Here is a 26,198-nt window from a genome sequence, read left to right as displayed (position 1 = left end):
GGGGCTCCTGTACCTGTGGCCATGTAACCGGGGCTCCTGTACCTGTGGCCATGTAACCGGGGCTCCTGCAACTGTGGCCATGTAACTGGGGCTCCAGTATCTGTGGCCGTGTAACCGGACCTACTGTGGTCATTAAACCGGGGCTCTTGCATCTGTGACCATGTAACCGGGGCTCATGCACATGTGGCCATGTAATCGGGGTTCCTGTACCTGTGACCGTGCAACCAGGTATTCTTGCATCTGTGGCCGAGTAACCGGTGTTCCTGCGGACGAGTAACCACTGCTCCTGTAAATGTGGCCGTGTTACCGTGGCTCCTGCGGACGTGTAACCGGGGCTGGCTGTGTAACCGGGGCTCCTCTACCTGTGGGAGTGTAACCGGGGCTCCTGCATCGGTGGCCGCCTAACCGGGGTTCCTGTACCTGTGGCTATGTAACTGGAGCTTCTGCACCTGTGGCTGTGTAACTGGGACTCCTGTACCTGTGGCCGTGTATCCGGGGCTGCTGTACCTGTGGCTGTGTAACCAGGGCTCTTGCACTTTGGGCCGTGTAACCGGGTCTCCTGTACCTATGGCCGATAACGGGGATCCTGCACCTCTGGCCGTTTAACCGAGGCTCCTGCAGCTTTGGCCATGTAACCGGGGCTCCTGCTGCCATGTAACCGGGTCTCCTGTACCTGTGGCCATCTAATCGGGGCTCCTGTACCTGTGGCAGTGTAACCGGGGCTCCTGTACCTGTTGCCATGTAGCCAGGGCTCCTGTACCCGTGGCCGTGTAACCAGGCCTCCTATACCTGTGGCCGTGTATCCAGGTCTGCTCCACCTGTGGCCGTGTAACCGGGGCTCCTGTGGTCGTGTAACCGGGGCTCCTGTACCTGTGTCCATGTAACTGGGGCTCCTGCACTTGTGGCTGCGTAACCGGGGCTACTGTTCTGGTGGATGTGTAACCGGGGCTCCTGTACCTGTGGTTGTGTAAACAGGGCTCAAGTGGCCGTGGAATCGGGGCTCCTGTACCTGTGGCCGTGTAACCTGTAAGATTCTCAAAACATAAGAACATAAGAACATAAGAAGTAGGAGCAGGAGTAGGCCATACGGCCCCTCGGGCCTGCTCCGCCATTCAATAAGATCATGGCTGATCCGAATCTAGACTCAAGTCCACTTCCCTGCCCTCTCCCCATAACCCCTAATTCCCTTATCTGCTCGGAAACTGTCTATCTCCGTTTTAAATTTATTTAATGTTGCAGCTTCCACAGCTCTCTGGGGTAGCAAATTCCATAGATTTACTACCCTCTGAGTGAAGAAGTTCCTCCTCATCTCAGTTTTGAAAGGGCAGCCCCTTATTCTAAGATTATGCCCCCTAGTTCTAGTCTCACCCATCAGTGGAAACATCCTCACCGCATTCACCCAATCAAGCCCCCTCACAATCTTATATGTTTCGATAAGATCGCCTCTCATTCTTCTGAACTCCAATGAGTAGAGGCCCAACCTACTCAACCTTTCCTCATACGTCAACCCCCTCATCTCCGGAATCAACTGAGTGAACCTTCTCTGAACTGTCTCGAGAGCAAGTATATCTTTTCTTAAATATGGAAACCAAAACTGCACGCAGTATTCCAGGTGTGGCCTCACCAATACCCTGTATAACTGCAGCAAGACTTCCCTGTTTTTATACTCCATCCCCCTTGCAATAAAGGCCAAGATTCCATTGGCCTTCCTGATCACCTGCTGCACCTGCATACTAACTTTTTGTGTTTCATGCACCAGGACCCCCAGATCCCTTTGTACTGTAGCACTTTGCAGTTTCTCTCCATTTAGATAATAACTTGCTCTTTGATTTTTTCTGCCAAAGTGCATAACCTCACACTTTCCAATATTATATTCCATCTGCCAAATCTCTGCCCACTCACTTAGCCTGTCTATGTCACAGATTCCCCAAAGCTAGAAGAAAACCCTAAGGAAAATGACTTTGGACTCTTTCTAACAAGCTTCAGGATGATAAAATACGCATTGGGCCTAACAGAGGGAGATTCAAGGTCGGAAACCAAGATTTGGCATTTTAAGAGGCATGTTGGGCCTGTAAAGGGCGAAAAGGCTGCAACAGGGAATGGGATCAACCTCTGTAAAGACAGTTTGGGTATTGGAGTAAATCAAATTGTCTGGGGAACTGTGTAACCTCACTCAGCCCCTATCAGACATATTAACATCCTAACAATCGACCCACGGAGGAGCAGTCCCCACCCAAAACACAGGACCCATCCAAAATATGCACAATGCATAATGCAAATGACCTCGCCAGCCTACATAGAAATCTCAGGCTCAGACAGGAGACTCGAAACCTGAGTATAGCTATGACAATTAACTAGGAGCTCAACAGCTCATTGAATAATCAGTACAGCATCCCAAAACCATTTTACACATTTCTAATCAAGTTACCATTAATGAGCCCACCCAAATCAAACAATAAACCGGGACTGATTTGGTGCGCAGATTAAAAGGCCCCTCAAAGTATAATTGAAGGCCTGTTTTCTCAAGAACATAAGAACATAAGAACATAAGAAATAGGAGCAGGAGTAGGCCAATCGGCCCCTCGAGCCTGCTCCACCATTCAATAAGATCATGGCTGATCTGATCCTAACCTCAAATCTTCTATCACTCTGCATCCACCCGAACCCATGTGATCTCCTGGGAGAGGCGAAAAACCAGATAAAGACCCAATGGCCAATTTGGGAGAAAAAAATCTGGGAAATTCCTCTCCGACCCATCTAGGCGATCGAAATTCTTCCAGGAGATCACTCTGTCCCTATATTTTCTACAGTACTTACCTTCTGTAAAGGCGATCTCCACCCCAGCCAGGAACAGGAATAAAACCATCTCCTGAAATCTAACAGAATTAGAACACAGTAGGAGCAGAACAAGGCTACACGGCCCCTGGGCCCGCTCCACTACCCACAGGGCCATGACCATTCCGAACCCAGACTCATGTCCAATTTCCTGCCCGCTCCCCGTAACCCTTTATTCCCTTTACTTCTAGGAAACTATCTATTTCTGTTTTAAATTTATTTAATGATGTAGCTTCCACAGCTTTCTGGGGCAGCAAATTCCACAAACCTACCACCCTCTGAGTGAAGAAGTTTCTCCTCATCTCAGTTTTGAATGAGCAGCCCCTTATTTTAAGATTATGCCCCCTAGTTCTAGTTTCACCCATCATTGGGAACATCCTCACCGCATCCACCCGATCAAGCCCCTTCACAATCTTATATGTTTCAATAAGATCGCCTCTCATTCTTCTGAACTCCAATGAGTAGAGTCCCAATCTACTCAACCTCTCCTCATATGACCACCCCCTCATCCCCGGGATTAACCGAGTGAACCTTCTTTGTACTGACTCGAGAGCAAGTATGTCTTTTCTTAAGTATGGACACCAAAACTGTATGCAGTATTCCAGGTGCGGACAGTTCTCTCTAGAAGCAACACACAAGAAGAAACCGGAGCATCGAGACGGGGCAGCATTCTACCGTACACCCAAGTTCAACAGCTTCCGTGACCCAGGACATCATCGGACACATCGCGGCAACAAGAGCCTTACGAAACTACCAACAAAATATTATCACCAACCAACCTGGTAATATCGAGCCACCACGACCAAAGAAAAACAACTCAGGAGAAAACCGAAGATTCGAAAGTTTTCCACTCTACAATCTATTCCTGACTTACCCCCGGGTAAGATTTTTACTTAAAAAGGAACTCTAAACCCTATCTCTACAGAAGAAAAGTGGGTACTCACCCCACAAATCCAAAACACACCCTACCGCATCAACAAACTCGCGAAGACTGACCAGCAGTCGAAGTCCTCTACCGCGTCCGGTGTATGGCAGACACCGACCAACACATCCAGCGAACCCGAAACCGCAAACCAGCTCAACTGTCAAGGATTCATTTGGGGAGCATTATCCCTGGTCCTCTAGAGTTCAACTTAGCTAGGAAGTGGGATTGCGAGGGGTGAGGTATTTTCTACTGTATTTCCCTCGTATGTATTAAAATGTTCCCCATTTTTATTAGAGTATAAGATTGTTATGTTGTATTTTCTTTCTTGAATAAAGATCAAGGCCTAGAAATTGGGTTGGGGCGCCAAAGTGGCGCAAAAGTCAGCGGAGCACAGGATTTAGCGCGGCGATCGGAGTGATACCGATCGCCAGAAATTCAGTTTCAGTGCCCCTCGAGGGACACGGGGGTGAGGCTTGAGGCACTCCGCATCCCTCTTAGGGCGCTGAAACTGATTATCGCAGCGCAACGTGTCGCAGCGCCACATGCTGCGGCACGGCACGCTGCGGTACTGCAGGCCTTCCTCCCACTGTTAAGGGGGAGGTGCCTGCAACAGCGCGATCCCCGATCGCGAGTGCCGGCAAATGAGCCCGACACCAAGGAGAAGTGCCGGACTCTCGGGAAACAGCCAGCAATGCTGCGGGGGGGGGGGGGGTTAGGAGGCCGGGGACGGAGGTGCTGGCAGGTGGCCGCCGAAAAAGCGGCCGCCCCGCACCTCCACCTTAACTTGCGCCGCTGCCGGCACAGTAAGGCCCCGTGAACCAAGCGCGGGTAGTGAGCGGCGCAACTGCGGCGTTCGCTACCAAATATCACGAACGGGGCACGAATGAGGCGCTGCGCACACCAATGACATCATCGGTGGTGGCGCAGCGCAAATGCCTAACGCCACCATTAGCGCCCCTGCTGAATATCGCCGCAGATGCAGCCAGTGGCGCTACAGCCACTGACTGCCTCTTTAGGCGCTAACAGCTGGCGCTACTCACCCAATTTCTCCCCCTTGCACCAAAACCAGTTGTCTGCTGCACTTTTGTCACACCCCCCAAATAAGCCCAAGGTCTAGAATCAAGGTAGTGGCAGCAATTCGAACCACTCATAAGTCAGTTGTGAGGCTGACCCACACACCACCCCCTACATAATGGCCACCGCGGCAGGACCTTGGCAAAAGGGATGTGATACAATGGACACTGTTTTTGAGGAAAAAACTAGGATGGAAGAGAGGATTTCCTCTTACGTGTTCAAGAGAGTAAATATCACTAAGAAATGGGTGCTCAGTCTGTTGCGCGCTGAGCGTCCGATAGACGCTGCAGCCAAATGGACTGAGAGCAAGGACCATAAGAAATCTGTGGAGAAAGCAATCTGGTTGGTATGCTTCCAGCGGCAGATCCAGCTTTTGGATAAACGCGTTGAGGCACTGGCAGCAGAGCTACGGGAATCAGTTCAACAGTCTCACGCAAGGGCTCTAGCAGGGGAAAGGTGATTGGCAGAACAAAACGCACAAAACTGGGGGAAAATGCAGCTAGTGGAAACACACAGAAACAGACAGGAATACTTTTGGTGTCAGGTCACCGAAGCCAAAAATAATGAACAGGTGTTACGGGAAGAGAACGCCCGCCTCGCCAGGCAAGTAAGAGAGCAGGAGGAGAGGTTGAGAGACGTCCAGGCAGCTTACAAAATAGCAAGCACTAGGGGGTTTCAGGCGGGAGATCACGCCCCCTATAAGAAACAAATCAACAGTTTGAACCTTGCTCTGTCCAGGGCCAAAGGCATGGTATGCATAATAAGCCCGGGTGCGGCCCGGGTGGACCTGGGAGAGCAAGGGGAAACTGTTCGGACACCACCTGTGGCACCGGGGAATGACCCGGTTGGACAGCAGGAGGGACGGATGATTTGTGAGACCGGCAGGGAGTGCACACCACCACCACCTGTGGTGCCGGGTTTTAACTCGGTTTGGCAGCAGGGAGAGGTGGGCAAGCCAATGCAAGAAGGGTCGGGGCCGGGGCTGATGTGCCCGATGCGGCAGCAAAAGTTTGGCCCGCCCGGCGGTGGTGGGGGGTCAAGGACCCCTTGAAAGCCAATTCGTGGCTCCACACGGCACCCAACAGCTTAGGTCTATGGTAAGCCACCTGAACAAACTCACCCAAAAGGGAGATACCTCGGTCCACTTCATGGAAGTGGAGCAGGCAGCGGGCATTAACGAGTGCGATGACTCCGAAATGGCAAAGATGCTACTTTTCTCCCTAGATAGCAAACTCTACCAGTCCCTCTCTGTGGAGAGCAGAAAGGGGCAGGGCAGATACACTGTTATCCAGGAGGAAGTTCTGGAGGCCATGGGCATGAATGATGGAAGTCCCTTCTCCCGGGTGGAGAGGACAGCACAGCTCGCAGGGGAGACCCCACAGGCTTTCGCAGACAGGCTGTGGCCTGCGTACAGGAGTGCCTGTAGTGGGGTTCGCGACCGGGCTCACCTGAGCCAGGACGAGCTGGCCCACTGGCTCCGAAGCCTGGTGGCAAACAGCTTGCCGTGGATCAGGGCCAAGGCTGACCTTTGGTTTGACCCGAAGGACCCCCGGGTCACCGAGGAGACTGTGGTCATACAACTGACCCTGGTTTACCGCAACAGTAGAGGGACAGAAGAGCACCCACCTAAAGGAAAAGTACATGAAGTAAAGCCTAGTCAGAATAAAAAAGAGTGGCACCAGGAAGGAGGTAACCCTTCCGATACGAAGCGTAACTGCTTCGGGTGCGGGAAGAATGGGCATTGGAGAAGGGACTGTAGGAATCCATGGAAGGATAACACAGGAAAGAACTCACCAGCTCCTGCCCAAAAGACCGAGACACCAACCTCTCCCCCCACGTTTGACTCATTCATAGCTGCGCTCCGAACTTTATTAAATGGCCCAGGGAAAGTAGCCACCACCACTGGTGCTTTAACCCCATCTGCCCCATACAACACAGACCCATGACTAGAACCAGCGCAGCCTGTCTACATGTGTCCCCTTGAATACGATGAATGGAAGAGACCGCTTGTTCAGATGGAGGTGGAGAAGGTGAAAGGGACTTATCTGTTAGACACTGGAGCGTCGAGCGCCATCGTCTATTCAGCTAACCCCGCCACCTCACCTCTGTCTAACGGGGTCCCGTACAGCTTAGTGGGGTTTACAGGTAACGAGCAGGCTGGCTCGTTCTCCATCCCGCTGTCTATTCGTTTAGGAGCACTCCACACCAAGTGGACCTGTGTCTTAATGAAATGGGAGCAGGAAGGGAAGGGGATCCTGGGGGCCGATTTTATCATAGGCCACAGGATTCTCGTGGATCTTAGGAACCACTGTCTGTGGGGAGCATGTACCGGCAAAGAAAGTGAAGTGGCAGTTATCCCAGAGAAACAGGGCAAGGGGACCTTGTGCACCGTGAAACCAAAGGAGGGTTACGACCTCGAACTGATGGTCAGTAACACTCCGGTGGCATACCAGGCATTTGTGCGAGCACACCTCGCCGCAGTTGCCATTCACAAACACGATTGTGGGAGGGTAAACGGGGTCGAGGTTAGTGTGAACGGGGACCCCATGACCCGACCACAAAAGCAATACAATTTCCCCAGGGAGGCGGAGGCAGACATGGAAACAGCCATGGCTTCTTTAGTCAAACAGGGGGTATTGAGGCCAATAGCCACCCACGTAAACTCTCCACTGTGGCCTGTTAGAAAAACCGAACAACTCCTGGAGGGCCACAGTGGACTATCGGGTACTCAACCGTAACATCCCCACCTGTGCACCCACGGTTGCAGCCGTCGCCGACCTCACTGGAAATATCCCAGCATCCGCGACCACCTTCACGGTGCTGGATATTTCCAACGGGTTTTGGTCCATCCCTTATGGAGAGAGGACCAGCACAAGTTCGCCTTCACATTTAAAGGCCAACAATATACCTGGAACTGCCTACCTCAGGGCTACCACAACAGCCCTAGCATTTTCCATCAGTGCATGGCTAATTGTTTGCAGGGTTTCAGCCGGCCCCGGCAGTTGGTATAGTACGTGGATGACCTGCTCCTATTCACCGATGTGGGAGAGGAGCATGGTCCACTACTGGCTGAACTGCTGGAGCTGCTCAGGAAAGAAGGCGTCATCAATGTAAACCCGTAGAAAGCACAGATCGGCCAGCAGGAAGTAAAATTCCTGGGGCTGACTGTGCGCGCTGGGGAAAGGGCCATCGATAAAGCTAGAAGGGAAGCAGTGCTGGAGTTACCAGCCCCCAACACAGTTGCAGGAGTGAGATCTTTTCTAGAGCTAACCGGGTACTGCAGAGATTTCATTGAGGATTACACAGCCACACCAGCCCCTCTGCTCCGACTCCTACACAAGGGAGTGGAGTGGGTCTGGGATGAGGGTTGCGAGGCAGCATTCGTGAAAATCAAGAAAGATCTGCAGACCGCGTCAGCTCTCGGGGCTATTGATGGGGGAAATTAGTTTTTCCTGGAGGTGGCAGCCAGAGGGGACAGTCTGAGTGCCATGCTGCTCCAAGAGCGGCACGGCCAGCTGAGGCCGGTGGTTTACTCCTCCAGGATACTCTTCTCCTTCTTCTTCTCTTAGGCAGTCCCTCGGAACCGAGGATGACTTGCTTCCACATTACAAATGAGTTTGCAGGTGACTGATGAGTCCAATGCGGGACCTACAGTCTCTGTCACAGGTGGGGCAGACAGTGGTTGAAGGGACAGGTGGGTTGGCTGCTTGCGTTGACGTGCGCTCCTTGCGCTGCCTGCACTTGGCTTCCACTTGCTCCCAGTGAAGAGACTCGAGGTGTTCGGCGCCTTCCCGGATGCTTCTCCTCCACTTTGTGCGGTCTTGGGCCAGGGATTCCCAGATGTCGGTGGGGATGTTACACTTTTTCAAGGAGGCTTTGAGGGTGTCCTTGAAGAATTTCCTCTGCCCACCTGGGGCTCTCTTGCCATGCCGGAGCTCTGACTAGAGCGCTTGTTTTGGGAGTCTCATATCGGGCATGCGGACAATGTGACCCATCCATCGGAGCTGATTGAGTGTGGTCAAAGCTTCGATGCTGGGGATGTTGGCCTGAGCAAGAACACTGACGTTGATGCGCCTATCCTGCCAATGGATTTGCAGGATCTTGTGGAGGCAGCATTGGTGGTACCTCTTCAGTGCTTTGAGGTGCCTGCTGTACATGGTCCATGTCTCTGAGGCATACAGCAGGGCGGGTACTCACCGATGTGGAGAACTGTGAGAGGCACCTTCTCGCCACTCACTGGGCTATGAAAAGATCATTGATCTTCACAGGAACATCTCCTATCACACTCCTCACACATCACACGCCCACCCAGATGCTCCTGGATGGGAGAATCAAAGACGGGACAGTGAGCAGTGCCCGCATTGCTCGCTGGACCCTACTTCTCTCCCAGATGGACCTAAAAGTGAAAGGTCTCTGGGAGCCGAAGCTCGCGGCCAACATGATTAAAATGTTCCCCATTTTTATTAGAGTATAAAATTGTTATGTTGTATTTTCTTTCTTGAATAAAGATCAAAGTTTCTTGCACCAAAACCAGTTGTCTGCTGCACTTTTGTTACACCCCCCAAATAAGTCCAAGGTCTAGAATCAAGGGAGTGGGAACAATTCGAACCACTCATAAGTCAGTGGTGAGGCTGACCCACACACCACCCACTACAAACAAGGGCTCCTCTACCTGTGGCCGAGTAACTGGAACTCCTATACCTGTGGCCACGTAACGGGGTCCTGTACCTGTGCCTGCGTAACCAGGGCTGCTGCACAGTAGCCGTGGACTCGGGGCTCCTGTGGCCATGTAACTGGGGCTCCTGCACCTGTGGCCGTGTAACTGGCGCTCCTGTGGCCGTGTAACCGGGGCTCCTGTATCTTTGGCCGTGTAACTGGGGCTCCTGTACCTGTGGATGTGCAACCAGGATTTCTGTACCTGTAGCCATGTTATCCGGGACTCCTGTACCTGTGGACGTGCAACCGGGGCTGCTGTACCTGTGGCCCTGTAACCGGGGCTCCTGTGGCCATGTAACCAGGCTCCTGCAGCTTTGGCCGTGTAACCGGGGCTCCTGTGGACGTGTAACCGTGTCTCCTGTACCTGTGGCCGATAACGGGGATCCTGCACCGCTGGCCGTGTAACCAGGACTCCTGTACCTGTTGCCGTGTAACCGGGGCTCCTGTACCTGTAGCTGTGTAACCGGGGCTCCTCCACCTGTGGCCGGGTAACCGGGCTGCTGTGGCCGAGTAACCGGGGCTCCTGTACCTATGGCCATGTAATCGAGGCTCCTTCACCTGTGGCCGTGTAACCGGTGCTACTCGACCTGTGTCCAAGTAACTGGGGCTCCTGTGGCCGTGTAACCAGGGATCCTGCATCTGTGGCCAAGTAACCGGGGCTCCTGCGGCCGGGTAACCTGGGCTCCTGCATCTGTGGCTGTGTAACTGGGGCTTCTGCACCTGTGGCCGTGCAACTGGGGCTCCTGCACCTGCGGCTATGTAACCGGGGCTCCTGCACCTGCGGCTGTGTAACCGGGGCTCCTGTACCTGTGGTTTTGTAACCGGGGGTTCTGTGGCCATGTAACCCAGGCTCCTGCACCTGTGTCTGTGTAACCGGGGCTCCTGCACCTGTGGCCGTGTAACCAGGGTGCCTGCACCTGTGGCTGCGTAAATGGGGCTCCTGTACCCCTGGCTGTGTAACTGGGGGCTCCTGTACATGTGGCCTTGTTACAGTGTCTCTTGTGGCTGTGTAACCGAGGCCCCTGAAGCTCTGGCCGTGTAACCGGGACTCCTGGATCTGTGGCTGTGTAACCGGGGCTCCTGCACTTGTGAGCGTGTAACCGAGGCTTCTGCACCAGTGGCAGTGCAACCGGGACTCCAGTGGCCATGTAACCCGGGCTCCTGCACCTGTGGACGTGTAACCGGGGCTTCTGTGGCCGTGTAACCAGGGCTAATGGACCTGTGGCCATGTAACCGGGGCTCCTGTACCTGCGGCCGTGTAATCTGGGCTCCTGCAGTTGTGGACGTGTAACCAGGGCTAAAGTGCCTGTGGCCATGTAACCGAGGCTCCTTCACCTGTGGCCATGTAACCGCTGCTCCTCGACCTGTGGCCAAGTAACCGGGGATCCTGGGGCCGTGTAACCTGGGACCCTGCATCTGTGGCCAAGTAACCGGGGCTCCTGTGGCATGTAACCTGGGCTCCTGCATCTGTGGCCGTGCAACCGGGGCTCCTGCACCTGTGGTCGTGTAACTGTGGCTCCTGCACTTGCAGCTGTGTAACCGGGGCTCCTATACCTGTGGCTCTGTAACTGGGGCTCCACTACCTGTGGCTTTGTACCCGGGGCTCCTGTACCTGTGGCCGTGTAACCGGGGCTCCTGTACCTGTGTCCGTGTAACCGCGGCTCCTGTACCTATGGCTGTGTAACCGGAGCACCTGTACTTGTGGCCATGTAACGGGGGCTCATGTTGCCGTGTAACCGGTGCTCCTCTCGCCGTGTAACCGGGGCTCCTGCAACTGTCGCCATGTAACCGGGGCTCCTGCACCTGTGGACGTGTAACTGGGGCTTCTGTGACCGTGTAACCGGGGCTTCTGCACCTGTGGCCATGTAACCGGGGCTCCTGGACCTGTGGCCGTGTAACTGGGTCTCCTGCACCATTGGCCATGTAACCGGGGCTCCTGCACCTGTGGCTTTGTAACTGGGGCTCCTGCACCTGTGGCCGTGTTACCGGGTCTCCTGCACCTGTGGCCGTGTAACCGGGGCACCTGTACCTGTGGCCGTGTAACCAGGGCTCCTGCACCTGTGGACGTGTAACTGGGGCTTCTGTGGCCGTGTAACCGGGGCTTCTGCACCTGTGCCCATGTAACTGGGGATTTTGCACCTGTGGCCGAGTAACTGGGGATCCTGCACCTGTGGCCGTGTAACCGGGGCTCCTGCGAACGTGTAACCGAGGCTCCTGTACCTGTGGCCATGTAACCGGGGCTCCTGCACATGTGGCTGTGTAACCGGGCGCCTGTACCCATGTAACCGGGGATCTTGCACCTGTGGCTGTGTAACCGGGGCTCCTGCCCCTGTATCCGTGGAACCGGGGCTCCTGTGGCCATGTAACCGGGGCTCCTGCACCTGTAGCCCTGTAACCGGGGCTCCTGCACCTGTGGCTTTGTAACCGGGGCTCCTGCACCTCTGGACGTGTAACCGGGGATCCTGCACATGTGGCCGTGTAACTGGGGCACCTGTACCTGTGGCCGTGTAACCGGGGCTCCTGCACCTGTGGCCATGTAACCGGGGCTCCTGCACCTGTGGCATGTAACCGGGGATCTTGCACCTGTGGCCGAGTAACGGGGGATCCTGCACCTGTGGCCGTGTAGCCAGGGCTCCTGCACATGTGGCAGTGTAACCAGGCGCCTGTGCCCATGTAACCGGGGATCTTGCACCTCTGGCCGTTTAACCGGGGCTCCGGCACCTCTATCCATGGAACCTGGGCTCCTGCATCTGTGGCCGTGCAACCGGGGCTCCTGCACCTGCGGCTGTGTAACCGGGGCTCCTATACCTGTGGCTCTGTAACTGGGGCTCCACTACCTGTGGCTTTGTACCCGGGGCTCCTGTACCTGTGGCCGTGTAACCGGGGCACCTGTACCTGTGGCCATGTAACCAGGGCTCATGTTGCCGTGTAACCGGTGCCCCTCTCGCTGTGTAACTGGGGCTCCTGCAACTGTCGCCGTGTAACCAGGGCTCCTACACCTGTGGATGTGTAACCGGGGATCCTGTACCCGTGTAACCGGGGCTTCTGCACCTGTGGCCATGTAACCGGGGCTCCTACACCTGTGGACGTGTAACCGGGGATCCTGTACCTGTGGCCGTGTAACCGGGGCTCCTGCACCTGCGGCTGTGTAACCGGGGCTCCTATACCTGTGGCTCTGTAACTGGGGCTCCACTACCTGTGGCTTTGTACCCGGGGCTCCTGCACCTGCGGCTGTGTAACCGGGGCTCCTATACCTGTGGCTCTGTAACTGGGGCTCCACTACCTGTGGCTTTGTACCCGGGGCTCCTGTACCTGTGGCCGTGTAACCGGGGCACCTGTACCTGTGGCCATGTAACCAGGGCTCATGTTGCCGTGTAACCGGTGCCCCTCTCGCTGTGTAACTGGGGCTCCTGCAACTGTCGCCGTGTAACCAGGGCTCCTACACCTGTGGATGTGTAACCGGGGATCCTGTACCCGTGTAACCGGGGCTTCTGCACCTGTGGCCATGTAACCGGGGCTCCTACACCTGTGGACGTGTAACCGGGGATCCTGTACCTGTGGCCGTGTAACCGGGGCTTCTGCACCTGTGGCCATGTAACCGGGGCTCCTGGACCTGTGGCCGTGTAACTGGGGCTCCTGCACCATTGGCCGTGTAACCAGGGCTCCTGCACCTGTGGCTGTGCAACCGGGGCTCCTGTACCTGTGGTCGTGTAACCGTGGCTCCTGCACCTGCGGCTGTGTAACCGGGGCTCTTATACCTGTGGCTCTGTAACTGGGGCTCCACTACCTGTGGCTTTGTACCCGGGGCTCCTGTACCTGTGGCCATGTAACCGGGGTTCCTGTACCTGTGTCCATATAACCTCAGCTCCTGTACCTATGGCTGTGTAACTGCGGCTCCTGTACCTATGGCTGTGTAACCGCGGCTTCTGTACTTATGGCTGTGTAACCGCGGCTCCTGTACCTGTGGCTGTGTAACCGCAGCACCTGTACCTGTGGCCATGTAACCGGGGCTCCTGCAACTGTCGCCGTATAACCGGGGCTCCTGCACCTGTGGACGTGTAACTGGGGCTTGTGTGACGTGTAACCAGGGCTTCTGCACCTGTGGCCGTGTAACCGGGGCTCCTGCACCTGTGGCCGTGTAACCGGGGCTCCTCTACCTGTGGCTGTGTAACCGGTGCTCCTCTTGCCGTGTAACCGGGGCTCCTGCACCTGTGGTATGTAACCGGGGCTTCTGCACCTGTGCCCATGTAACCGGGGTTCTTGCACCTGTGGCCGAGTAACGGGGGATCCTGCACCTGTGGCCGTGTAACCGGGGCTCCTGCACATGTGGCCGTCTAACCGGGCGCCTGTGCCCATGTAACCGGGGATCTTGCACCTGTGGTCATGTAACCGGGGCTCCTGCACTTGTATCCGTGGAACCGGGGCTCCTGCACCTGTGGAACTGTAACCAGGGCTCCTGCACCTGTAGCCCTGTAACCGGGGCTCCTGTACCTGTGGCCATGTAACCGGGGTTACTGCACCTGTGGCCGTGTAACCGAGGCTCCTGTACCTGTGGCCATGTAACCAGGGTTACTGCACCTGTGGACGTGTCACCGGGGCTCCGGTACCTGTGGCCGTGTAACCACAGTTCCTGTACCTGTGGCCATGTAACCGGGCTCCTGCACCTGTGGATGTGTCACTGCGGCTCCTGCACCTGTGGCCGTGTGACCAGGGCTCCGGTAGTTGTGGCCGTGTAACAATCCAGGCTCCTGCACCTGTGGCCCTGTGACCGGGGCTCCTGCACCTGTGGCCCTGTGACCGGGGCTCATGCACCTGTGGCCGCGTAACCGGGGCTCCTGCACCTGTGGCCGTGTAACCGGGGCTCCTGCACCTGTGGCCGTATAACCAGGGCTCCTGCACCTGTGGCCGTGTAACTGGGGCTCATGCACCTGTGGCCGTGTAACTGGGGCTCATGCACCTGTGGCCCTATGACCGAGGCTCCTGCACCTGTGGCCATGTATCCGGGGCTACTGTACCTGTTGCCATGTAATTGGGGCTCCTGCACCTGACCGCATAACCGGGGCTCCTGTACCTGTGACCGTGTAACTGGGGCTCTTGTATCTGTGGACGTGTAACCTGGGCTCCTGCACCTGTGGCCGTGTATCACAGAAACCCCACAGTGCAGATAGAGGCCATTTCGGCCCATCGAGTCTGCACCGACACATATCCCACCCGATTCCCGTAACCCCTACACCAACACATATCCCACCCTATCCCCCTAACACTAAGGGTCAATTTATCATAGCCAATCAACCTAACCCGCACATCTTTGGACTGTGGGAGAAAACCGGAGCACCCGGAGAAAACCCACGCAAACACGGGGAGAATGTGCAAACTCCACACAGACACCCGAGGCCGGATTCGAACCCGGGTCCCTGGCGCTGTGAGGCAACAGTGCTAACCACTATGCCACCGTGTAACACGGGCTCCTGCACCTGTGGCCGTGTAACCCGGGCTCCTGCACCTGTGGCCGTGTAACCAGGGCTCCTACACCTGTGGCTGTGTAACCAGTGCTCCTGCACCTGTGGCCCTGTAACCGGGGCTCATGTGGCCGTGTAACCGGGGCTCCTGTGGCCGTGTAACCAGGGCTCCTGTACCTGTGGTAGTGTAACTGGGGCTCCTGTACCTGTGGTAATGTAACCGGGGCTCCTGTGGCCGTGTAACTGGAGCTTTGCAGCTGTGTAAACGGGGCTCCTGCACCAGTGGCAGTGTAAGCGGGGCACCTGTGGCCCTGTGACCGGGGCGCCAGCACCTGTGGCCATGTGACCGGGGCTCCGGTAGCTGTGGCCGTGTAACAACCCAGGCTCCTGTACCTGTGGATGTGTCACCGGGGCTCCTGCACCTGTGGCCGTGTCACCAGGGCTCTGCACCTGTGGCCCTGTGACCGAGGCTCCTGCACCTGTGTCTGTGTAACCAGGGCTCCCACACCTGTAGCCCTGTAACCGGGGCTCCTGTACCTGTGACCGTGTAACCGGTGCTCCTGAACCTGTGGCCCTGTAACCGGGGCTCCTGTACCTGTGGCCGTGTAATCGGGGCTTCTGTACCTGTGGCCGTGTAACCGGGGCTCCTGTACCTGCGGCCATTTAATCAGGACCCCTTCACCTGTGACCATGTAATCGGGGCTCCTGCACCTGTGGCCGTGTAACCAGGGCTCCTGTGCCATAGACCGTGTAAGCAGAGCTCCTGTACCTGTGGCCGTGTAACTGGGGTACCTGGACCCGTGGCCTTGTAAAATCACCACTTGGTGCAAAATTCAACAGACTGCGTCCCAAGCTTCTCCCTGATGTCAGGGGAAGTAGTCAGGTCCAGCAATGTCCAAAGCATATTGTCAGTCTTTATGGACAATCTGCCATGATAGCCGTCCCACACACCCAAAAAAAATACCACAATTTTTGGATTGATCAGCTTGAGGTCCTATTTTTTTTACTGGATCTTCCTGCCTGCCAGGTGTTTCCTGGAGCCAGTTAACATGTTGCTCCATGCAGCTGCAGAGTCCTTCGGTGATGATATTGTGGCAGAGCCACTAAGGGACTCTGAACAACTGTACATAATTCCCTTTAACAATCTGTTAGCCACAGCCTGAACCTGTATCTTTGTATATACTGTTTGCATGTACAGAGCGCGGTCCCTTTAAGAGCGCGAGCAAACGCGATGACATCATGCCGTTAATCACGTGATCCTCCAACGGCGGGAAAAACGTGATGACGTCATGACGCCATCCACGGGACCGCCCTGGCAGTCCTCGTGGAGCCTTCGAACTGTAAAGACCTGTATCTGTAGTTCTTTTGCATTTGTCTGTTAAACTCAGTTAGTTTTACATTAAACTTCTTTTGATTGATCGCCTGAGTCGACCTCAGTCTCTTGATAGGAATTAGACCATTCCTACATTGGTGACCCCGATTTTTGCGAACAATATTTGCAGAAGGAACGAAGCATGGAAGCAAACTCCGTTGCATTGAAGCTGCCGCAGTTCTGGGAGCAACAGGCGACCTCGTGGTTTATCCAAGCTGAAGCCCAGTTCACACTGCGGAACATCGTTGCGGATCAGACCCGATACTTTTACGTGGTCTCCGCACTCGACGGCTCCACCGCCTCACGGATCATCAGCCTGCTTGAGAACCCCCTGGACGACCGCAAGTATGTAACACTCAAGGCGCGGTTGCTACTGGTTTTCGGGCTCACGAAGTCGGAGCGCGCCCGCCAAATGCTCACGCTCCTGGGCTCCGAACCGGAATGCTTCCTCTTTAGGGAGCTATTCCTCAGCTAATTACCGGAACAAGTACAAGCTGCCCTGGCCAGGTCTGAAGTCACAGACTGCGCAGCGCTTGCTGCCGAAGCGGACAAGATCTTCGGGGTTACGCAGCAGTACTGTGCTGCCACGAGACGCCCATCCCCCACAGACACCGCCCCAGCTCCTCAACCCGCGGGGCTGTGCTTCTACCACGCCCGTTTTGGCGCGAAAGCAAGATGTTGCCGCCCTCCCTGCAGCTTCTCGCCAAAAAAAACCAGCAACTCTGCCAAAAGAGGATCGGGTCTAACGGGTGCCCCACGGCTGCGGTGGCAATCGGAAATTCAGGCAAGCTCCTGTTTATCACTGACTCCCTCTCCGGTCGGCGATTCCTATGCGACTCCGGGGCGCAGTGTAGCATCCTACCCGCTTCAGCTCTTGATGTACAGGCTGGAAGGCACGGCCTCTCCCTCGAGGCGGCTAATGGCAGGGCTATTCGGACCTTCGGCAGACGGCGGGTCCAGGTGTGCTTCGGCGGCTAGCGGTTTTACTGGGAATTCGTTACGGCCAAGGTCTCTCAAGCCATCCTCGGTGCGGATTTCTTGTGCGCCAACAGCCTCCTGGTCGACGTAAGGAGCTGACGGCTAATCAATGCAGCCATGTTTCACTCTATCCCTTGCCACCGCAGTAACGCCATGTCGCGCACCGTCTCCTGTGCTTTCCTGACTCCGGATGAGTTCACTCGCCTGCTAGGCGAATTCCCAGACCTGACCAGACCCACCTTCTCCTCTACGGCCACGAAACATGGTGTCGAACACCACATCACCACTACTGGCCCCCCAGTCTACGCACAGGCCCGGCGCCTCGAACCTGGCAAGCTCGCGTGGAGTTCACCACAATGGAACGGTTAGGAATTATTCGCCGGTCAAATCATCCCTGGTCTTCGCCTCTCCACATTGTCCCGAAACCTGGCGGCGGATGGCAGTCATGCGGTGACTACCGACGCCTCAACGACGTCACGACTCCTGAACGGTACCCGATCCCTCATATCCAGGATTTCTCTGCCCATTTGGCGGGAAATACCATTTTTTCCAAAGTCGACCTTGTCTGTGGCTACCACCAGGTCCCAGTGCACCCGCAAGATGTCCAGAAAACTGCAGTCATCACCCCATTCGGCCTTTTCGAATTTCTGCGGATGCCGTTCGGACTGAAGAACGCTGCCCAGGCTTTCCAGCGCCTGATGGACTCCGTACTCTGGGACCTCATTCATATTTGTCTACCTGGACGATATTCTCATCGCTAGCCCTAACAAGGAGCAGCACATCGGTCACTTACGCACCATTTTTCGGCACCTCAGCCAACACGGCCTGATCATCAACCTGGCCAAGTGTCAGTTCGGCCTGCAACAAATTGATTTCCTGGGGCATCGTATCACCTCGGAAGGAGCAGTTCCTTTGCAAACGAAGGTGGAGGCAGTAACATCTTTCCCACGCCCACAGAATATTAAGGCCCTGCAAGAATTCCTCGGTATGGTAAACTTCTACCACCGTTTCGTGCCTAAGGCAGCACTGCTCATGCAGCCCCTCTACGAGGCCCTCAAGGGCAAGTCTGGCAAGGACCCGGTAAGCTGGACGGTCGACATGGACCGTGCTTTTGCTGACACCAAAAGCGCCTTGGCCAGCGCAACCATGCTGGGGCACCCGCTGCCAGGAGCCACCATCGCCCTCACCACTGATGCGTCAGACTACGCCATTGGTGCAGTACAAGAACAGTGGGTAAACGGAACCTGGCAACCGCTGGCGTTCTTCAGCCGTCAACTACGGCGGAACGAGCGAGCATACAGTACCTTCGACCGGGAGTTGCTGGCTCTTTTTCTGGCCATCCGCCATTTCTGGTTCTTGTTGGAAGGGCGTCCTTTCACCGCTTTTGTGGACCATAAGCCACTAACTTTCGCCATGGCCAAGACCGCCGAACCGTGGTCAGCCCGACAACAACGTCAGCTAACGTTTATATCTGAATTCACTAGATATTCAGCACGTGGCTGGTAAAGACAACCTGGTGGCAGATTGCCTCTCCCGCGCGACTGTTCATGCGGTCCAGCTTGGCATCGACTATGCCCTCATGGCCGCAGATCAAGCCTCGGACCCGGAGGTGCAGGCTTACTGAACCAGCCCCTCTAGCCTCCTAGTGGCCGACGTCAAATTCCATGCCGCAGGCACCACGCTACTTTGTGACATCCCCATAGGAGATCCTCGCCCTATCGTGCCGGTTGCCTGGCGCCGCAAAGTGTTTGACGCCATACATGGGTTGTCACACCCTGGAATGAAGGCCTCGCAAAGGCTGATGTCGTCCCAGTTCATTTGGCGGGGCATGCATATGGATGTCCGCGACTGGGCCAACACCTGCGTGGTCTGCCAGAAGGCCAAGGTGCAGCGTCACATCAAAGCTCCATTGGCCACCTTCGCTGTTCCGAAGCGACGGTTTGATCACGTAAATGTGGACCTGGTGGGGCCACTTCCACCTTCCCATGGGTTTACACATATCCTAACGATGGTAGACCGCACCACCAGATGGCCAGAGGCAGTTCCCTTGTCATCCACCACTTCAGCAGACATAGCCAGGGCGTTCATCTCCTCTTGGGTCGCCTGTTTTGGGGTACCTGCGGACATCTCTTCTGATCGTGGACCGCAGTTTTCCTCTGAGCTCTGGAACGCAGTGGCTCGGCATCAAGCTACATCGCACCACAGCCTACCATCCACAGGCAAACGGCCTGTGCGAACGATTTCACAGGTCGCTCAAAGCCGCACTCCGGGCCAGCCTCCAAGGCGCTGGATGGGCGGACAGGCTACCATGGGTCCTGTTGGGTCTCCGCATGGCCCCCAAGGAAGATCTTCGCTCGTCCTCAGCAGAGCTCGTCTATGGCCAGCCGCTACGCGTACCAGGGGATTTCCTTCCGATTCCAACAGAGCCATGGTCCACATCCGACCAACTCATCAGCCACCAGGAGGCAGCCAGGTGTTTCGCACCTGTACCAACATCGCAGCACAGCTTTCAGAGCTCACACATCCCAGCAAAGCTGAAGAACGCCGAATATGTGTTCATCCGCCACGACGCTCATCGGGATCTGCTCAAGGCCCCTTACACTGGTCCTTTCCGCATGCTAGAGGCAGGAGACAAAGCTTCTCGGTGGGTATCGGGGGTAAACCGGACCACATTTCGGTGGACCGTTTGAAACCGGCACACTTGGACCTTGACCGTCCTGTCGGGACCGCACAGCCGCCAAGACGTGGTCAACCGCCCACAGTTGCCGTGCCAGGACAAGCGCAACCACCTGACAGCCCGCCCGCCGTCCAGCAGCTTCCACTTCAGGAGTACAGAAGTCGCTCGAACAGGCTTGTCAGGCCTCCTCGCCGTTTGACTTTTTCCGTTAAAGACAATTCTGGGGGGTCGCATGTGGCAGAGCCACTAAGGGACTCTGAACTGTACATAATTCCCTTTAACAATCTGTTAGCTACAGCCTGAACCTGTATCTTTGTATATACTGTTTGCATGTACAGAGCGTGGTCCCTTTAAGAACGCGGGCAAACGCGATGACGTCATGCTGTTAATCACGTGATCCTCCAACGGCGGGAAAAACGTGATGATGTGATGACGCCGTCCACGGGACCGCCCTGGCAGTCCTCGTGGAGCCTTCGAACTGTAAAGACCTGTATCTGTAGTTCTTTTGCATTTGTCTGTTAAACTCAGTTAGTTTTACATTAAACTTCTTTTGATTGATTGCCTGAGTCGGCCTCAGTCTCAATAGGAATTAGACATTACAAGATCATGCTATAGAATATTTGCAACAAAGATGTCACTACTCTGCACATGCACACTGGCCAAAGTAACATAGACCCTGCATATGTGACATCAGAACTGCACAGTGCAGCTGGCTTGCAGAGAGACAGCTACGCATTAGAAAGATAAAGGTGGAACCGGGGCTCCTGCACCTGTGGCTGTGTACCCAGGGCAGTGAAATTAGGAAACACTTCTACACACAAAGTGTGGTAGAAGTTTGGAACTCTCTTCCGCAAATGGCAATTGATGCTAGATCAATTGTTAATTTTAATTTGGCGATTGATAGCTTTTTGTTAACCAAAGGTATTAAGGGGAACGGGCCAAAGGTATATGGAGTTAGGTCACAGATCAGCCATGATCTCATTGAATGGCAGAACAGGCTCGAGGGGCTCACTGGCCTACTGTTGCTCCTGTGGAAGAGCAGCGCAGTTAGCTCTCTCAATACCCAGCGGCAATATTAAAGCAGCTTGTGAAAACCAGAGCAAGTCAATTAGATCAGCAGAAGCAAACTAGTGGCATATAGGGCTCCTTCAAAAAAAAACCTCAAATCTTCAATGGGAGAAATAAATGCACAGCAAAAATGTTTGCAGCAGTTGTCCTTTTATTTAAGGCAGTTCATTACAGAAACAGTAAAACGCATTTCCAGAGTTGAAGAACAAATTTTTAACTTTGTATAAAATCTATGATAAAATACTCACTCTTTGGAGCACATCTTAATTCATTTAAATTACAGAGAGGGGGAAATGGAAAGTCATTGATACTTCAAGTGCTGTTAGTCGTTTGAATATCTAACTGGTAAAGACATAATGGTTGTTCACAAGTCAACATTTTATTGTTATGGACTGTCAAATACGCAGATGGATAAACCGTTTGCAGAAAAAATAACCGATTATTCAGAGTTTAAAACAGAAACTGCTTTTATCTGATTGCCATTCTTTCAGTTTCTACAGCACTAGGATTCTCCATCTTTCCCTTCATAGGCTTGGTATAAAACCGGTTCAGAATCTTGAACGATCTCTTCATAATCCCCAAATTCCATTTTGTAATCATCTTGTACAATCTGGTTGTACACGCAAGATCATAATTGAAAATCATCCTCAATTCAGTTCTTGACCAATAAAAGCAATGTTATGTGCAGAAAACAAATCAATCAGTTAGAAGAACGTACATTATCCTCAGGCTCTGGCAAGTCATATCATTATTCCCTGGGGGAAAAATAACTGATATTTGCTTCCAAGCACATATTTGCCTCATTGCTATAACAAGGCAACAGTTTTGGAGTGTACCTTCAGTTTTTTGCCTGACAGAGGGAAGAGTAGAGATCAATGGAAAGGCAAAAGGACAAAGAAAAAAGTATGTAACATTCCTTCCACTTCCACATGCAACAACAAGCATACCAAACATGCACAAATACAAGATTCTCAGGCCCTAAACTTCGGGTCAGTTTGAGGTACAGAAATGGAGGGTCAAGACAATCATGCTTATTAAAAGCATAGAGTCCTTCACAAACCCAGTAAGTGGCCACTGCACAAGTGGAATGAGCTCAAATCTTTCACGAAAAGATGCTGGCTTACTCAGGAGCATGACAAAGAGATACATCCACTAAAATACCCAAAATATTCATCATGTAGTGATTTACCCTAAAGCCCTGATCCCAATTAAATCAAACTACCTACATTGATTTAATTATTTTGTCCTATCTGCGCACACAAACCAAATGGAAGAAACATGAATTGGAGGATCAAACTATCACATTAGGACTCCTGGAGAAAAATTAAGGTGAGAAAGAATGACAAGAACATTACACCTCAGTGGATTTAAGTGGCAACTGTGGAAACCCATGGATGAAGTTTCTCCACCTGGCATTGTAAGCCTTCAAAACATGGAGGTCAAGAAATTGGATCACCCCCAAATTGGGGCACAACCCAGGAGCAGCCGGTCCTCGACCTGGGAATAGGGGTGGTGTCAATCTAAGCTTTTGCTGCACCCAGAAGGATCATTCATGTTTAACTGTTCTTGCAGCCAAAATCATTTTCCGCAGGATGATAGACCCGGTTAAGCCACAGTGCTGATTCTGAAGTAGTAATGTGATGCAAGAATTTAAAGCAACAAGGACAGATGGTGGGGTGCCAACTACTGGGGAGTATCTGACCTGTTTTAAAGCCAGGAACTGGCACTGACTCATGGCTGCGTGGATTGCCAACCTTTTATTTTAATGGCCGTAAAAAAACGTGGCTGGTGCATACCTGGATTGTTAATTTACGCTGCTGGCAGCGAGGCCCCCACCAGCAGTGAAGATGTACAAAATCACCCCACAATCTTTGAGGAAAACTTCCTTCAGGATTTAAACTGAGACAAACAGAAACTGGCAGGTGATTCAAACTTTTTCTGGTGTGGGAAACAACAGAAAGAGCTGCTGTTAACGATGGGGGGGGGGGGGGGGGGGGGGGGAGTAAAGAATGAAGAATGAGCCCTTTCATACAGATGATGATCGATCAGCTGAATGCCCAGGCAGGCAGTGCACCAGACAATATCCTCCCTTTGGAATAGCACCAATATCCTATCTACACCTGTTGACTGAATAAATCGAATCAGGATTGTAACTTGTGACTCTACCTTTATTCATTTATTCGGAGATCAATTTTATAGATAATGGAGTGTATAACCTGTCAATACAATCCCAGCTGGGTCACATAAGTGTATCACAGGAAATGCAGAGATTTGACTGCTTTGCTAACATGCCTTGCCTAGGTTTCTTGTTTTCCTTGAGATTGTTCTTCTGTACTTTATGGAGCAATTTCACATATAGGAAGGATCAAGATGGAGGGAGGAAAAGAAAAGGTAGAGTAAAAGAAAGAATAGGGGCAGAAAAGGAGAGCAAAGGAAAATGTGAAAGAAACAAGGTAGGAATGAGTAAGAACAAGAGTAAAGGAAGAAAGGGAGGGAAAGGAAAAAAGGCACAATTTCATCTTCTCACTGTACTCATTGCTGCATGGAGTTTGCACTTTTAAGATGTGTTTTAAAGAGTTTGTTTATTAGAAATTAATCCATTACAAAAATGATTAAGAGGGAAGCTCACCATCAAAATCCAATTTAAAATATTAATTCAAAGAATTCTGATTAATGCTCACTTGCTTGGTTTTGTCTTCCCTATTCTAATTCTATTCAAAAGTGAACACAGCTGACTAGCCTGAATGAGGTTTATGGTGTCGGGGAGCTGAATTAACGGGTATACTTGAAGCTGCAGCACCCCTAACGGTTGTATCTAGTTATTAACAGATAGTTACCACTTCTGTTTACTTCAGCATCAACTATAAATATCAACTCATTCTGGTAGACTCAAACTTTCCCAGAAGACATTCAATAAAACCATTCATGGATAGAGAAAAACAAAACAATGTTAGAATTAAACAGAAATCTTTGCACTGGTTTGATTTTTTAAAAACAGGTCCTGATGGTGAGATTCTCCAACATCTTTTACTTTGGTTTCTCAGTATCCCATTTAAATAAAAATATTCTAGAAAGTAAAAAGTCAAAGAAAGAAGTAAGGATTTTATAACAAGTGGCTTTTAAATAGGGCACTGAAGGCATCATTTTTGGCCTGTGGTTTAAGAAGTCAATCTTCTATCTTACCTGAGTGAACCCAATAATATTTAGCTTGTACTAACTAAAACGTGTTTCATATTGATCAATAGGAGCCAAACTCCGCAATCCATTTCTCGTACTTCTCAAGGTCTGCAGCAGAAACGGACTTTGAAACTTTTTTCAATGCCATGCCAAAGTCTTCCATGGTCGTCGGCATCTGCAACTCGTCCCTGGAGATATTTCTTATTTCCTCGGGAGTTAGTCCTTGAATGCGACGTCGCATGGCCATCATTGAGGCATCCCTGCAGAAAAATTAAAACAGAATATATTATATAGGGCAAGAGTGGGGTATGAGCACAGCAGTGGGCTATGACTGTACAAGTGGAGTATCAATATAATAGGAGTGGGTATCAAAATAATTTCACCTGCCCACTCCAACCTCACGTCTAAAACCAAGTGCAAAGCCCTTGGATTTCTTTATTTGTAAGACTGAGACCATCCATGCACCTGCCTGTGCTGCTTCCCCCCCCCCTTCTCCTGAATGCTCCCAATTCCCCAACTACTCTAGCCCTGATCCCCACATCCCCCAATCTGCAGCTTCTCCCCACCTCCCACCTCCAATGTACTTTCTGCCCTCCTTTTAGCCCCATGAGACCCAGCGCCTGCTCCTTGAACCCTTCCCACTCAGCGTCTCTGCCTAGGCCCCATCTAGCTGACATTATCTCAGGTACCAAATCTCTCCCTTCTAAAACCACTGGCATCCTCAAAACATTCACTCTTAACCCATTATCTTCCCCAACTACCACCCATTCCTAGCCTAGCTTGTTTTCCCAAATGCATTGTTGCCCCCCATCTCCATCTGTCTCAAAAATTGCTATTTGCAAGATCTAGTTTCTGCCTTGCTCACTGCACCAAGATAGTCCTGACCAAAGTCACAAATGACTTCATCTCTGACTATGACCATGCTACATTATCCCACCATGTCCTCCCCCAGGTCACTGCAGCATTTAAAACGGTATACCATGCCTTCCTCCTTCATCTAGGTCCCTTGCAGTCAGAATCAGGGGAATTTATAATGGGGAACAAAGAAATGGCAGACCAATTAAATACATACTTTGGTTCTGTCTTCACAAAGGAGGACACAAATAACCTCACAGGGATGTCGGGGAACATAGGGTCTAATGAGGGAGGAATTGAATGAAATCAGTATTTGTAGGGAAATGGTGTTAGGGAAATTGACGGGATTGAAGGCCGATAAATCCCCAGGACCTGATAATCTACATCCTAAGGTACTTAAGGAAGTGGCCCTAGAAATAGTAGATGCATTGCTGGTCATCTTCCAAAATTCTATAGACTCTGGAACAGTTCCCATGGATTGGAGGAGAGCTAATGTAACCCCACTATTTAAAAAAGGTGGTAGAGAAAAAACGGGGTATTATAGACCGGTAAGCCTGACATCGGTACTGGGGAAAATGCTAGAGTCCATTATAAAGATGTAATAACAGAGCACTTGGAAAACAGTGACAGGATCAGACAAAGTCAACATGGATTTACAAAAGGTAAATCATGCTTGACTAATCTACTGGAATTTTTTGAGGATGTAACTGGTAGAATAGATAAGGGAGAACCAGTGGATGTGGTGTATTTGGACTTTCAGAAGGCTTTCGATAAGGTCCTGCATAAGAGATTATCGTGCAAAGTTAAACCACATGAGATGGGGGTAAGGTACTGTCTTGGATAGAGAACTGGTTGGCAGACAGGAAGCAGAGTTGGAATAAACGGGTCTTTTTCCAAGTGGCAGGCAGTGACTAGTGGGGTACCGCAGGGATCGATGCTAGGACCCCAGCTATTCACAATATATATATATAAATAAATGATCCAGACGACGGAACTAGATGCAATATCTCCAAGTTTGCAGATGACACAAAGCTGCATGGGCGTGTATGCTGTGAGGAGGAT

General features: G+C 52.6%; 1 protein-coding gene across 1 annotated transcript in view; it reads right to left on the bottom strand.

Annotated features, from left to right (window-relative positions):
* Window positions 1-21,237: 21,237 nt before the first annotated feature.
* Window positions 21,238-26,198, bottom strand: part of LOC147112482 (katanin p60 ATPase-containing subunit A1-like) — a 76,404-nt gene continuing 71,443 nt past the window's right edge. Inside the window, exon 9 of the mRNA XM_085996772.1 lies at window positions 21,238-24,541. Coding sequence (XP_085852898.1) covers window positions 24,343-24,541 — 199 coding nt within the window. The 3' untranslated portion in view covers window positions 21,238-24,342. The remainder of the gene's footprint in view (window positions 24,542-26,198) is intronic.

This window comes from Somniosus microcephalus, chromosome 9 (assembly GCF_052327205.1).
Source record: "Somniosus microcephalus isolate GS21.2 chromosome 9, FLI_Smic_1.0, whole genome shotgun sequence".
Classification (NCBI taxonomy): domain Eukaryota; kingdom Metazoa; phylum Chordata; class Chondrichthyes; order Squaliformes; family Somniosidae; genus Somniosus; species Somniosus microcephalus.
This window is presented reverse-complemented; position numbering and strand designations above follow the sequence as displayed.